This window comes from Sitophilus oryzae, unplaced genomic scaffold (assembly GCF_002938485.1).
Source record: "Sitophilus oryzae breed Bouriz unplaced genomic scaffold, Soryzae_2.0 scaffold_87_pilon_pilon, whole genome shotgun sequence".
Taxonomy (NCBI): Eukaryota; Metazoa; Arthropoda; class Insecta; order Coleoptera; family Curculionidae; genus Sitophilus; species Sitophilus oryzae.
The window spans coordinates 1315421-1331377 of record NW_022147505.1 but is presented as its reverse complement, the minus strand read 5'-3'; the positions used below and the strand labels follow the sequence as shown (position 1 = coordinate 1331377).

The 15957-nt window shown below is 34.0% G+C and overlaps 1 protein-coding gene across 1 annotated transcript; it reads right to left on the bottom strand.

Moving 5' to 3' along the window:
- Positions 1 to 1133: 1133 nt before the first annotated feature.
- Positions 1134 to 14940, bottom strand: LOC115890521. The gene is made up of 3 exons (XM_030910766.1): positions 14854 to 14940; positions 4791 to 4922; positions 1134 to 1438 (listed from the first exon to the last, which is right to left on the bottom strand). Exons 1-3 carry the CDS (start codon positions 14933 to 14935, stop codon positions 1134 to 1136), a joined length of 519 nt encoding a protein of 172 aa, XP_030766626.1. The 5' UTR covers positions 14936 to 14940.
- Between the last annotated feature and the right edge of the window lie 1017 nt (positions 14941 to 15957).

Genomic DNA, 15957 nt, shown 5'->3' with positions numbered 1-15957 from the left:
CGAACTCGCGGATCGTGATGCCGCGAAGAGCCGAGGCCGAGATAAGGAGCGAGAAAAGCCTCCCGAACGACCTCTAACCTCTTCGCGGCGGTCGCAGGAATCAATACCGAGACGGAAAACTAATCGGTGTGTACATAACGCCGCAGGACTGGACGACGCAGTCCATCTTGATTCGTTACCGCATACCCTCATATGAAGACACCTAAAAAAGTAAGGCTAGACTCACACGTATCACTTTACAACGACTAAACGGTGGTTGGGATAAACTGGAATCCCGGTGTATGTTTATCCCCGAAATCCAGAAAATCTTGAAAAATTTAAGTTCCCAATCCAATACATACATATACTGCCATTACTCGCTGACGAGTATTTGACACGCATCAGAAGCTGGTCACGCAAGGCGTTTTCTTTCATGAGCTTTTCTGTGACTGAAAAGCCCGATACGTGATGTCATCTGTCTACCGCATTCCAGACATTCAAAAATCTCATTGCTTTGTTGCCTCTTTACTTTTTGGTTGTCGCTGTTAACTGACTTTATAATTCTTCTCCATCCGTCTCCCATTGTGAGCTGCCCTTCCACCCATCCGCTTCTTAATTCCTTTTAAGGGAGACTTTTCGTGGAAAATATCCTTGTACCTTTGAGTTGTCCACCCGGCCTCCCTCTTACCGTCTACAAGCTCGTAAAGCAGAGATTCTGGTATGCGGTTTCTTGCATTCTGCATACGTGACCAGCCCATCTTAAGCGGGACTTTGTAATCATTACTTCAATACTCTGGCAGTTAGCTTTTTCAAGAGACCGATACGTTTGAGACATGATGGAACCAATAAACCTAATGATGATAATCCAATAACACCTAAAAAAAGCAATAGCAATACGTAACTTCAATCGATTCGTCATCGCTGCCGTCGGTTGACGCAGTTGTCATGCTTCATTCATAAGCGCTTTTAATTGCTGAGCAGCATAGAATTTTCAGACCGTGCAGAGCGCGACTTCAAGCTGCTCTTCACGCGACCGATCTCGCAAGTCGTTATTTGGTATATCTGTTATTTTTAGAAGTAGTAACGGTTGCATTATGTTATTTATAGTCACTTGTTATAAAATAACAGGCTAGTTAAATAAAACAACCTTATCACTATAAATCCATAGAAACACTAGTTATTTGAACAGATCTGGTGGGATGTAGTTCGTTAATGTCCCAAATGGTGATTCTCTTAAACCCGTGTTTTGTGGTAAAACACCAATGGTATACTCCCATCTCAGCTATAGTTTGGGCTATTGGTATCTTCGTCAACTTGGTAACTATCGACTCAAAAATCTGCCATCCACAAGTCAGGTGGATTCCCGCCGCTGCCTCCCTGTTCTTGAGCAGTCGCATTTCGCGCTTCCTCGCTTGGTCTTCGTTGCCGCCCGAACTGAGGTTACCTCCTTGGGCTACAACTAAATGAGTGTTTGATTAGTAAAGATATGCGGCAAATTTACGTTATTTTTAATAATTTTATTAACAGAGAAGTGTATCGACTGATCTGTTAAAATAAGATATACGGATATGAGATGCACGATATACTTTTTTTTTCTCAGGTAAGATTTCGATAAAATCGTATTTGTCTTGTAAGTGGTGGTGGCAGCGGCGGGAATCCACCTGACTTGTGGATGGCAGATTTTTGAGTCGATAGTTACCAAGTTGACGAAGATACCAATAGCCCAAACTATAGCTGAGATGGGAGTATACCATTGGTGTTTTACCACAAAACACGGGTTTAAGAGAATCACCATTTGGGACATTAACGAACTACATCGCACCAGATCTGTTCAAATAACTAGTGTTTCTATGGATTTATGGTAGTGATGGGTTGTTATTTAACTATCTGTTATTTTATAACAATTATTTATAAATAACATAACGCAACCGTTACTACTCCTAAAAAATATCAGATATAAAATAACGACACGTAGAGATCGGCCGCTCGTGAAACGAAAAACGAAGTCGGCGCTCTGCACTGTCACGAAATTCTATGCTGCTCGAAGCAATTCCAAAAAACAACTAGTATGGATGGAAAACATGTTATTTCGTCAACCATCGATACAGGCGGCGAGACAATTATTTATTGAATCGATCTATTTATTTTACTAAAAAAAAGTTTCTAATAATAAGTTAGCTATGGATGGGTTTAAATATAAATCCGTCATGCGCCGTCTCTTGTTTTTCACCAGTTTTATTGGTTTATTTCAAAAATGACTGATCACATTTCAATTTTATTAGTTTGACGAAACGATGAACGACAAACGGACGCCGATGCGTATGAACTCGTCTTTAGATTTTTGAGGCTTGGCAAAGTCTTGCTAAATTATAGGTTATGTGTTTTGTGTCTTTTGAAGTCAAGTGGAGGAAAAATCGAGGGAAAAATAACTGTACACCCAGAGCACAGTTTATAGTTAACACTCGCTGCCCAGACAGAAAGTCTTATACACCAATAAAGTTACCATCAATAAAGTTTGTATACCATCTCGTCGTAGATAAGTGCATCTCGTATATGGTACAAGGATCGTACTAAACATATACTAAAAATTGGAGTAGCTGTAATGTATCGACATCACACGATAGGTAAATAATGGATTTTATTACTGCAGAAAAATAATGTCAAAAGGTACTGGTTTAAAAAAATTAAGATTAAAGTTAATTCAACTTTTAATAAACCTTTAAGGTTAAAATTTGGTAAGTGTTATTAATCAAATAGTTTGTTTTATTTACGTTCTTTTATTTATTCCTGTGGAATATTACAAATTTGTATTTGTACATGTTCTATTGATAAATATAATAATAAATGCGGGAAGTTTCTTGAAGCATGAAAGTAAGAAATAGTTCTTTTTTATATATTTTTTTTGGTATGTGGTGTTTTGTTCTTGTTTGTTTTGTATTAACACATACCGTTTTTTAATAAAATAACTCAATTACATTTTTTCAATTTTATACAGTTTTTTCACAATATTTTGAAGTAATCACTTGCCCTTGTCAGTCAAATTTTAAATATATTAATTTCCTGCTATGCGTTACAATTGTACCAACTTATTTCTTTGTAAAATAAAATAAACTACTTTGAAATTAAAATGACACGTACATCTATCACTGTCAAAGAGTTCTTAACAAGTGCATGTGTGCACGCCAAGCCCAAGATTTAATGTCTCGAGAATAACAATCTATATTTATTTTTTTTAGAAGTTGCACTTGTAATGCACGTGACGTCACACGTCATAGTTTACTCTAGAACAAACTGGTTATGGGTACCGTGAGGAAATACCATCCTGGCAAGCGAAACTTTGGGTCGGCGTTTACATGTATAGGAGTGAATCGCTATGACAATCTAGTAAGTCGGAGAGAGCAAGAATGCTAAGTATTTATTGCATAACCACTTAGTCCGACGCTAGAATTCATGCGCTTAGGAAAATACTTGCTCTTCTGTCTTTATTCAGTACATCTTATTTTACTAAGCGTGTTGACCGTACTCTTCGTACACACGAAAACAATACTAAGACGAAGATTTTTGTCCGAATTTTGTAACACCCTGTAGGGCGCAGCAGCTATAGTAGCTGTTGCTAAATTAAATAACATTGTAGCCTCATCTTTTGTGAGCATTTTGTTTTTTTTTAATCATGACGTTATCTCTGTTTGTATTGAAGATACGCTGCTTTAAAACGAACGTCTCGGAAAAATGCTTCGCAGGCAAAACCGTGATTCATCCGTGAAAAGGACTTTAGTCCATTGCTCAATATCCCAATTCACACTTAAACGCGCAAACTGAAGACGTGCTCGACTACATCTTGGAAGTAGCGGTCCTGTGGCAGGTCTCCTTGCAGACAAGCTGTTTTCTTTTAGTCTTCGTCGGGTTGTTCTCTTACTGACTTCAGTTCTACGCACGACTTGTAGCAGCTGTTGGTTCTGAAACGCTGTAATTTTACGATTTCGTAAAGTATTCAGGACAATAAAGCGGTCGTCAATTGCATTTGTCTTCCGTTTTCTTCTGGAACCCACTCGACTGGTGAAATTTTCTGTTTCCGTATACCGATTGCAGGCATTTTGGACTGTTGTTCTACGTATACCCAGGGTATCGGACACATAACGTTGACTTCGGCCATCCTCAATTAAAGCCACAATACGAGCAACATTCGTCACAGATAATGGCATTTTTTAATTTGACAACCGTTGCCTTGATTACTTACACATAAAACTTTCTGCCTGCGAAGCATTTTTCCGAGACGTTCGTTTTAAAGCAGCGTATCTCCAATACAAACAGAGATAATGTCGTGATTAAAAAAACAAAATGCTCACAAAAGATGAGGCTACAATGTGATTGGATTTAGCAATAGCTACTACAACTGCTGCACCCTACAGCGTGTTACAAAGTTCGGGCAAAAAACTTTGTTTTATTGTTGTACCCTGTATGCTCAAAATAAATTCGGAATAAAAATTTCTGACGTAGCATCCGCTAAGAAGGAATTAATTTTTATAATTTAAAGAAAAAATCCAACTTTGAAATTAGGGACTAGTTCGCAAAAAATCCAACTTTGAAATTAGGACTAGTTTTCAGTGGCCGGTTTTTTTTGCCGGTGAGTTTATTTTTTGATAAGTTAAATGTGACGTAATCGTTATGTTGGTTAGGCAAGTTTGTGTTTAAGTAAAGAGCCAGTGAGAAATTTGCGAATGTGTATCCTGAACCCAGTGGCTTTTCACATAAAACATACATTAAGCATTTTCATTTAGTGACGGTTATCTTAAAATATTTAATTAACATACCAGGCACAAAGAATTCCTGTCCTGGAGAGTACTGTACAATTGCGCCACCCGCTGTGGCATTTGTCATCGTAAGGGTATGGATGCCCTGTCCACCTTCCCCGCTCGATATTTGTATAGCTGTGGCTGGTAACACTGAAACCAAAAACGACATTCAGATACCTTAATATACGTGGTGTGGACAGATGTGGAAGTGTGCAGTCAGATTGTATATTTTATGTATAACTAGCGTGTACCAGTGACTTCGTTCGCGTCAAATTAATCATTTGTAATGGTGATGATAAAGCACAGCAAGAATTTCCATTAACATACAAACTGGATAAATTTTTCTCACATTTATGTCAGCACGAGAAAAAACAATATGGCGATATTATTATATAACTTGGTAATATTTGAGGGGTAGTTTCATCTCGTTGGAATTTGACTTTCGAAAAATTTGTTTGCCAAAAATAAGCTTTTTACATCAAGCAGTTTAAGCAGAATCGTGGTTAAGAAATCAAACAAATCAAAATATGTAAAAAAAAAAACAAATAAATTATGCTTGTCCAAGCGTTTTCCCGAAAGCCAAACCGTTTTTTAAATAACAAATATTGTAATATTTGAGAGGCGTTTTTACCCTCTTGGAATTTGAGATTCGAGAAAACCCTCCTTATCGAACCTCTACACCCCACAGTCAATCCGTTTACCAAAAATCAGCTTTAAACGTCAAGAAGTTTAAGCAGAACCGTGATTACTCAATGGTCATATTTTATGAAATACCCTGTATAAATTTATAAAAAAATCTTAAAATATGTAAAACAACAAAATAAAATATACGTGTTTAAGAGTTTTTCCGAAAAAATCACCGGTTTTTAAATAAAAAAATATTTTAATATTTGAAGGATAGTTTCACTCCCTTAGAATTCGAGTTTCGTAAAATTCCTTCTTATAGAACCTCTACACCCTAAAGTCAATCTGTTTTCCACAAACCAGCTTTCTACGTCAAGCGCTTTAAGCAGGATCGTGATTAATCAATGACCAGATTTTTCGAAACACCCTGTATACATTTTTAAAAAATCTTAAAATATGTAAAAAAACAAAACAAAATATACGTGTTTAAGCGTTTTTTCGGAAACTTGACCGTTCTTTAAATAAAAAATATTGGAATATTTGAGGGCTGGTTTCACCCTCTTGGAACTTGAATTTCAAAAAATCCCTTCTTATCGAACCTCTACACCCTAGAATCAACCTGTATGCCAAAATTGAGCTTCTTACGTTGAGTGGCTTGAACAGGATCGTGATTAATCAGTATGTCAGTCACTTAAGGATTTTATATATTAGTAGAGATAACTTTTTTTGTCAAGTGTAGGGGCACTATAGGGTGATTCACGGCCATGCATGGCAAGTTACACGTCTATGGAGAACCCGTGGTAGGATTTTTGCATAAGGGCACTTTCTCCATCTGTCTAAATTATTTTCAGCATTACAGTGTTGCGACTTCATACTAAAAGTGTATCATCTTTGTTATTTTAAATGGAACACCAGGATATTCTTATACTTTCCGAAACTACTTCCACGTCTCAAAATTTTTCTATTATACTAACCTATACCAGGGACTTCTGCTTCGTCAGTAGTCGTGGCAACATCGAATACTGTCTGACGGCTGATTGTTCGGGTCGGTATTTGTTTCCTTTTTTCCGTTAATATTCTTGTAATCGTTTTGTAAAAGTCTAATATTTTTTTGGTGCAAGTGTTTAAAATAAATTCGTGTCCCATTCAGATACATATTTTTGTGAAATATTTTTAAAGTTGGCCTACTTTAAAGTGCCGTGAGAAAATATATTTAAAGGACAACTCTTTTTTCACGTTGTCACGGGGGTAACCAGGCCCTATGCAGCCGGATGCTGCCAGCGTGGGAGAGAGATTTGATCATAACCGGCAAAAAAAACCGGCCACTAAAAACTAGTCCCAATTTCAAAGTTGGATTTCTCGCAAACCACTCATTAGATTTTGATGATTTTTTTTTTAAATTGTAAATTAATTCCTTCTTAACGGATGCTACGTCAGAAATGTTTATTCCGATTTTATTTTGAGCATATACAGGGCACAACAGTAAGAAGTTTTTTGCCCGAACTTTGTAACACCCTGTAGGGTGCAGCAGCTGTAGTAGCTATTGCTAAATCAAATCACATTGTAGCCTCATCTCTTGTGAGCATTTGATTTTTTTAATCACGACATTATCTCTGTTTGTGTTGGAGATATGTACGCTGGTTTAAAAGGAACGTCGGAAAAATGCTTCCCAGGCAGAAAGTTTTATGTGTAAATAATCAAGGCAAAATAAAAATAAAATAATCAAGGGTTGTCAAATTAAAAAATGCCATTATCTGTGACGGATGTTGCTCGTATTGTGGCTTTAATTGGGGATGGCCGAAGTCAACGTTATGTGTGCGATACCCTGGATATACCTCGAACAACAGTCCAGGATGCCTGGAATCGGTATATGGAAACGGGAAATTTCACCATACTTTACGAAATCGTAGAATTAGAGCGTTTCAGAATCAACATCTGCTACAAGCCGTGCGTAGAACTCAAGTCAGTGAGAGAACAATCCGACGAAGACTAAAAGAAAACAGCTTGTCTGCAAGGAGGCCTGCCACAGGATACCAGCTACTTCTAAGACATCGTCGAGTGAATTGGGATATGGAGCAATGGACTCAAGTCCTTTTTCCGGATGAATCGCGGTTTTGCCTGCGAAGCATTTTTCCGCGACGTTCGTTTTAAAGCAGCATATCTCCAATACAAACAGAGATAATGTGATTAAAAAAACAAAATACTCACAAAAGATGAGGCAGCTGTAGCATGTGATTTGATTTAGCAATAGCTTCTACAGCTTCTGCAACCTACAATTTGTTACAAAGTTCGGGCAAAAAACTTCGTCTTATTGTTGTGCCCCGTAGAGTTCGCGAGAAATCCAACTTTGAAATTGGGACTAGTTTTTAGTGACCGTTTTTTTTGCCGGTGAGTGTATAATGACTTTTTTGTGTTTAGTAAAATTAAAAAAAACTATCCAGTGATCGCAGCATGACGCAAAGTCAGATGGTCTGCGGTCACACCTAACGTGCTGGCAAATTACGCCATAATGGAAGCAGAGCCAATCGAGCTGTCATTTTAGACAGTTCTTATCAACCATAACCAACTAACCTATCTCTTATAGTTTTCGAGATAAAAAATAAAACATGCGTAAAATTGATCTTGAATAAGCATTACTTAAATCATAAATTCGGCATCTTTAAAGCTAAAATTTGGTTTATAGGTTAAGGAAAGTCGACACATTCGATCTGTCTAAATTAACTGATTGGATATCAAACAGTGAGGTCAGAAAAAATAATTATTTCCGATTGTTATAAAATCGTTAAAATTATTGTTATTTTAAATCCAAGTCTATGTATATTATTTAACAAATCGAAACCCAAATAAAAATACTTTTCAACGATATATCATGTTTCTATACCTAAACCTTCTAGTTTCATCAAGGAAGTACATTTACACCGCATATTTATCGGTATATTTTTTTTTAAAACATATGAGGAATTACACCCTAATTTTTTTAAGAAACACCCCGTATATTCAGTAGCTTTAATGCAAACACAAAGTTGCCTAATCAACATATTCATTTGACGCTTACAGAAAAATTTCAATATAAAAATTAACCATTACGAGAATAGGTACTAAATATGCATAAAAAATCCCAAATTATTTTCTAAAGTTTCATTTATAATTTTTGCTTATTTTTCGTTGGATTTTGCTGACATTTGTGTCAAATTGTACCATTTGTACCAAATTGAATGTGTGTTGTTTTGATTAAACTGACATTATGTGTCAAATTCAACGGGCGTAATCATAGTTTCCTCGATGCGCCTCAAAAGTGGCTCACCACCAAGAACAGTTAACCAGTTAAAAAAAATAGGGACTGCTCATTCAGCCGCGTCTGCCAGGGTGCATGCGAAAACTCCTCTGCTGGTTGTGGCGTCATTGTAGTCCTTGTCATGATTATTAATCCTTATCCGGCAACCAATAATACACACACGTGCATTATTGGTTGCCGGATGCAAAACGTTCATTATTTAATTTATTTATTTAAACACCTTATATGTATGCAGTATAGAAAATTAACTGTATAAATCGTATTAAATACTCGGATAATGCATTTTTAAGAACAGCAGTTCCCAGCTTTACCTGTTGCAGGCATTCTTTTTAGAGTACTTCCATATTTTGCTTTAAAATAATTAATAAACAATATCGTAGGCACTTAGTAAGCACTTTGTCACAATCCACAACACAAAATGAACGTATTTATACACTCTATAGCTCTAAAAACTTTAAAAACACCCTTTCCACATTTAAAATTGACAAAATAATTAATTCAAAATTTCTCAGCTGTTATTTTTATAAGTTTACCATAGGCAACTAATAATACACACTATCATGACAAGGACTACAATGACGTCACTACTGTCAGCTGAAGCGCGGGAAGAGGCGAACGTACGTCTTATGAGGATGAGCAATCCTATTAGTTTACCGTTCTTGGCTCACCCCTATAACTTTTTTATTTTTCCAAATAAAAAAAAATTTGGTATGTTAGTATATATACATAAATTAGGATTGATTGACGTTTACAATGTTTTTGGTCGCTTTCTGTTTCAATTGAAATGACTACAACTTTTGATTTTAAATGGCAGGTACATTTTTTACTTTATTTATTTTTTTTATTCGACAGAAAATGACACTCTCTGAATAGAATGGCGTATCATATGTTAATTTTTGACATTTTCGATTACAAAAAATAGTAGAGTGCCATGGCTATGTTAAAAACATTAATTTTTAATCAAGGAGCCTTGGAAAAATAGATTTGATCATCTAATGTTTTTCGTGTCTTATCCTGGCTGATTAAAAGATGCCCAAATCGTTTTTTTAAACATATCTCAATTTTTTCAAATGGAACAAAAGTGTCTTATTAGCATACTCTGAAAAAGCATTTTTTTAAGAATAATTTGGTATCCCACACTTGGTATTTCGACTCAAATTGTCGTTATAAAGCGCATGTTACAATTTCAAATAAACCATATGCGAAAATGTCAAAAGTTGACATATGTCATTCTATTCAGTATCATTTTCTGTCAGAACAATGTAAAAAAAAATACCGAGGGTGTCATTTAAAAATCAAAAGTAGTTATTTCCGGTGAAATAGGAAGTGACCAAAAACAAGTAAATACGTCAATCAGTCCTAATTTATGTCATATATTAACATACCAAATATCGTTTTTTTTTATCTGAAGAAATAAAAAAAAGGTATAGGGGTGAGCCACTTTTGTACACAAGGTATGACTTTTAGATATTTTAATATTATTTAGAAGTCTGAACTCGTTTAAAAATTATTTGAGGCGCCTGAAAAAATAGCATATTCTATTCGGAGTAAAAATGACATTTTGTACCTCGCCTGTATGTCGCAGCCTCGCCAGCAAGTATAATTTTTAGTCTTAATAAAATAATATACTATTGTAATTAGTAATAACACAGCATAAGCTTAAAAGCTAGCGAATTTAACAAGTTAATATTTTTTTGTCTATACAGGGTGTCCTAGAAATAAGTGCAAATATTTTAAGGGGTGGTAGATCTCGATGAAAGAAACATATTTTCTCTTTACCGTTTTTCAAATAAGTCCAAAATAACGGAGTTATTTTACTTTGAAAATTTCACACCTCTACTTTTCAACCAATAACATGCTTTAATGTTTACTAGTTTCCGGAAATTTTTTCGAGGCGCCACGAAACTTTAGTCGAAATTTTTTGACAGTTGAAAAGGTAAACATAAGATCTACAATCATAATGTGAATGAACTACAATGTCTATATATTGAAATATTACCCATTTGAGTTTTAGCATTTGATGTAACTAAGGTTGGTAATATTTTTTGATTTAAGGAAATATGTTAGATATACCTACATATGAATTTCTTCGAAATTGCCATGTTCTAAAAAATATAGTTCTGCCGCCTTTATTTAACTAAAGCTGGTATTTTTCTATTTAACGAAATATGATGGATATATCTATATGATTTTTTTAGAATTTATTTCATGTTGAATTATCTTAATGCCAAATCTTTAATGATATCGACTAATATAGCAAAATAATAACGAAACACATTTAGTAATTATAGGTTTTATTAATCATTAAAAACACAATTATTAATACCTTTGGCCAACTTAACAAATTGAAATTATTTTTAAAATGTCATGTTGGATTAATTTTTTTTTCAAATTTAGGTGTGAAATTTTCTTACCGAATACCACGCAAGCTTAAATTATTCCTGGAAATTTTCTTTCGGGCACGAATATTTTAGAAAAATTATCCCTCGTCTTCGACTCGGGATAATTTTCAAAATATTCGTGCCCTCAAAAAAATTTCCGAAAATAATTTAAGCTCTTGTGATATTATAAGTGAAAATTTCCTAAAAAAAATAATTTTTGCTAAAATTTTGAGAACCACTGGATCAGCCTGTAAATTTAATTTACTACCTACATATGTTGCCATATTATCAAGAAATTATTTTTTTTAAATAAAAACTAAAAAAATTTCCAAAAAAAATTTCAAAAAATTCCGATTTTTCCAAATTTTTTTTTTCGCAAAAAAAACTCGGGCGTATTTCTGGGGTTGAACTATACTACCAGTTAAAATACTTGCACTTATTTCTGGGACACCCTGTATAAAAAAGTAAAATTGCAGTAGACATTAGGGTAGATATTTAAAAGAAGCACGTATTAATATTATTATTACAGGGTTACAGTTTTACAGAAATGTATTATATCGCTAATGACAAACCTGTTAAAATCTTTCCTGATTCAACCAACATTATTTTAGAGGCAAAAGTACATACTTCTATATCAAATCAATGGTTAAAGGTCCAGCTTTATAAGCACATACGTGATTTATAGTAAAAAGCTAAATTTTATGTTGCATAATTGATATTTTTGTTTTTTAAGAACAATATTTGAAGCAATGATCTAGATTACTCAAAAAATCCATAGCAGGACAAATTGAATTAAGCACAGTTCTACCTACCCTCTTGTTAGGCAGCTCATCCATTTACACAGTTTAAACCATAATATCAGTTGTATGCAACAATATACCCAGTTATGATAGCCCACCAATAATATGCTGATTACTGAATGATTTTTTCAAGAAATATATTTTATATTAAGATTATTTCTGTCTTCAATTGGGTATTTTAACCATCCCAATTTACTGGAAGATATAAGATTTTTATCGTAATTACAAGATTGGAAAGATCTACAGTGTGTCCCAGGCTGAGCGCGCATTAGAAGTTTCTAGATAACAAATTCTGTTAAACACTCTATATCTTACATTAACATTAACCGTTTTTGAGAAAAAAAAATATTTAAAATTGTTGGACAAAAAAAACTGCCTGGCAAAAATATGTGTATAGCCTAAACGTCAAATTTAGTGATTACCACAGCCACTGTGCCATAAAGAGGAAACATGTGGCTATATATCTATTTAAAAAATTAAATTGTTTGAATATCATATAAACCGCAGCTGCCATGGAATTGAGCGATTAAAAACTATCATAAATCATTTTTTTTCAAATGGAAACCCACTTTTTTTATTTCACTAGTGAAAAGGCTTTTCAATTCGTAACTTTTTGACTATACATGTTCCTATACCTAAAATAAATCGTTTTTAAATTATTTAAAATTTAGTTTTAAAGCTTATATTTTTCTTGATTTTAACCAGTAGCCAACGACTTTAAACGTCAAGTGATGTGAAACGATAGATCTGGCCATGTCATATTGTGAAACTTTGTTCCAAAAGCAGTATGTTATCGATCATCATTTCCAAGCGCTGTTCTCTTTTTCGACCATACAGTATATTATTAATAATATCAACTATTAGATATCACTAAAGAGCGAAAATACGAGATATATTTTTATAAATACATTTTTTAAACTCTTAATCAGGCACTATTTACTGTCTGATGTTTGACACTTAATTTGACATTAGGCAAAGGAAGCTAAATAAAACCAAGAAAAATATACGTTTTCAAACTAAATCTTAAATAACTTAAAAACGGTTTATTTTAGGTATAGGAACATGTATACTCAAAAAGTAACGAATTGGAAAACCTTTTCATTAGTGAAATAAAAAAAAGTGGGTTTCCATTTGAAAAAAATAATTTAAGATAATTTTTTAATCGCTCATTTCCATGACAGCTACCGCCATTATTATATGATGTTTGAACAATTTAATTTTTGAAATAGATAGCCACATGTCTTCCCTTTATATCACAGTGGCTGTGGTAATCACTAAATTTGACTTTTAGGCTATACAAATTCTATTGACAGGTAGTTTTTTTGGTCCAAAAATTTTAAATATTTTTTCCCCAAAAACGGTTAATGTTAGATATAGAGTGTTTAACATCAATATTCATAGAATTTTACAGAGAATTTAAGTATGTAATAAAAAATGGGGGCACCCATTTAAAATAAGAAAGTTGTTGTCAACCAGTGGCGGCTCAGGGTAGGCAAGGTAGGCGGCACCTACCCTAAGATATTGGCAGAATTTAAGCGTTTTATTACATTATATACTACAATATATTATATACTATAACTATAAGTACTATTAATGTTGTAAATACATAAAAATACTGTTAATACACGGAAGTGTGTTTTAGTAATCAATATTATTTTAATATTTGTGGTCTTGTATATTAAAATATTCACTACCGCTGGCGTACGCTGCGTTAGAAAACAAAATAATTTTGACTGTTTTGAACGTTGGAGTGCCTTTGTTCGGCGATTTCTACATCGCCTACCATCAGAGTCGAAGCACGACGTACGGCAGTCTTCTGTCTCCGTCTAACTCATAACTCATCGTGCGGTAGCGACGCGACGTAAGTCGGACTTGTATTGTATTAAGGCGGGCTTAGGCGAAATCTCCGGTCGACTTAGCATGAAGTCGTGGAGGCTCGGTAGGCTTAGAAGTTAAGGGGATATTCCCGATATTTCATAAGGGGATAATATCACATTTCGTTAAGGGGATATTTCATGTGATTAATTATACGTAGCATTAAAAACTTTTATATGAAAATTCAAAAAACGTTTAAAGCAAATTGGAAACATTTTTCGGGCTTGTCCGAGATTATTCAAAATAATATAACCGGTTGTACTTCAGAACACGCCACAGAAATAAAAGAATCCGAAATAAAAAGCGCGTTATTTTATTCGGTGCAAGAAGACGATACAACAGATATTACAGAAAAGTCTCAGTGTGCTATTTCAATTCGATATGTTAATAAAAGCGGCTAAGTTAAATATCTTTGCGAATTTTATTTTATGAAATATTAGATAACATTGTTTTACATTTAGAAATAAGGTTTGCAGATAGGTACTCATATGTCTCAATTATTTATAATTATTTCTTGCGGATCCGAAATTTAAAGAATCCTATAAAAAATTTCCAACGCTGATTAAATCTGATTTAACAAACTTGTTATATTGATATATTTCCAACGCATTTAATAGTGATTTAACAAACAAACAATGTTATTGACCAACATAAATTATTGAATAAATTGCAGGTATTAATAATAGATATGATAATTTCGATTACAAAATAATTAAAGGAGAATAATCCCTAATATATTTCCAGAGGCTTTCAAATTGTTTGTTACTACAAATAGAGGCAACTAAATACTGTAGCCTACCCAGTCACACGAGTCACGAGCCGCCACTGTTTTCAACATATTGAAAATATTTTTAATCGATAGATCTCGTTGTAAAACAACGATGTGCAAAAAACAGTACAATAACACACAGTAATGTGCAAAAAATCTCCGATCTAGATATTGTGGTTCTCTAGGAACTTCTAGTGCACGCCCAGCCTGGGACACCCTGTATAAGCACTCATGAACAGTTTCATGCAACTGATTCCTTGGTTTTGACCGAGTAAACCGTCGAATTGTCAAAATCTCCTGTCAAATCAACTAAGCTTCTAAAGAAAAATAAACTAACCTGTGTGGTATGGGATAGCGTGTGAGGACAACTCACTGTCTGCTTCCGATGAAGTCTGCTCGACCTTGGGCTCTGCGAACATCGTAACAAAACACTTTAATTTAGAAAATTTCCACAAGTTACATTATTTTCTGATTATAAACACTAATTTAGGTCGGGCCCATTGTTTTGCTAACGCTGTCACTGCTTTATATTAAATTCATTTTTACTTATAAGTCCATTTACTCTCGTTTATTTCATTCTAAATATAAATATTAGATTGTGATCCCATCCACAGTAAATTGATAGTTTAAAATTAAAAAAAGAAAGTAAAATACACTCACCGGCAAAAAAAACGACCATTAAAATCTAGTCCCAATTTCAAAGTTGGATTTCTCCCGAACCACTCGTTAGATTTGATGATTTTTTTTAAATTGTAAATTATTCCTTTTTTAACTTTTTTTTTTTGTTTTTAATAATATTCCAAATTTATTTGAGGATTTTACAGGGCACAACAATAAGAAGAAGTTTTTTGCCCAAACTTTGTAACACCCTGTAGGGTGCAGCAGCTGTAGTAGCAATTGCTAAATCAAATCACATTGTAGCCTCATCTTTTGTGAGCATTTTGTTTTTTTAATCACGACATTATCTCTGTTTGTATTGGAGATACGCTGCTTTAAAACAAACGCCTCGAAAAAAGCACGAGCAACATTTTGTTACAGATAATGGCATTTTTTTAATTTGACAACCGTTTTTCTCATATTGCAAATACTCATAAATCCGTTTTTGCCTTGATTATTTACACATAAAACTTTCTTTTTTGGGGGGGGGGCCTTTTTTCCAGATGAATTCTTAATTTTGCGAGACGTTCGTTTTAAACCAGCATATCTCCAATTACAAAAAGAAGATAATGTGGTTGATTTAATAAAATAAAATGCTTCATCAGAAACGATTGAGGTTACAATGTGATTTAATTTAGCAATAGCTACTACAACTGCTGCACCCTACAGGGTGTTACAAAGCTCGAGGCAAAAATTCGTCTTATTGTTGTGCCCTGGATATGCTCAAAATAAATGGAGAACTTAAAAATTTCTGACCGTAGGCATCCGTTAAAAAAGGAATTAA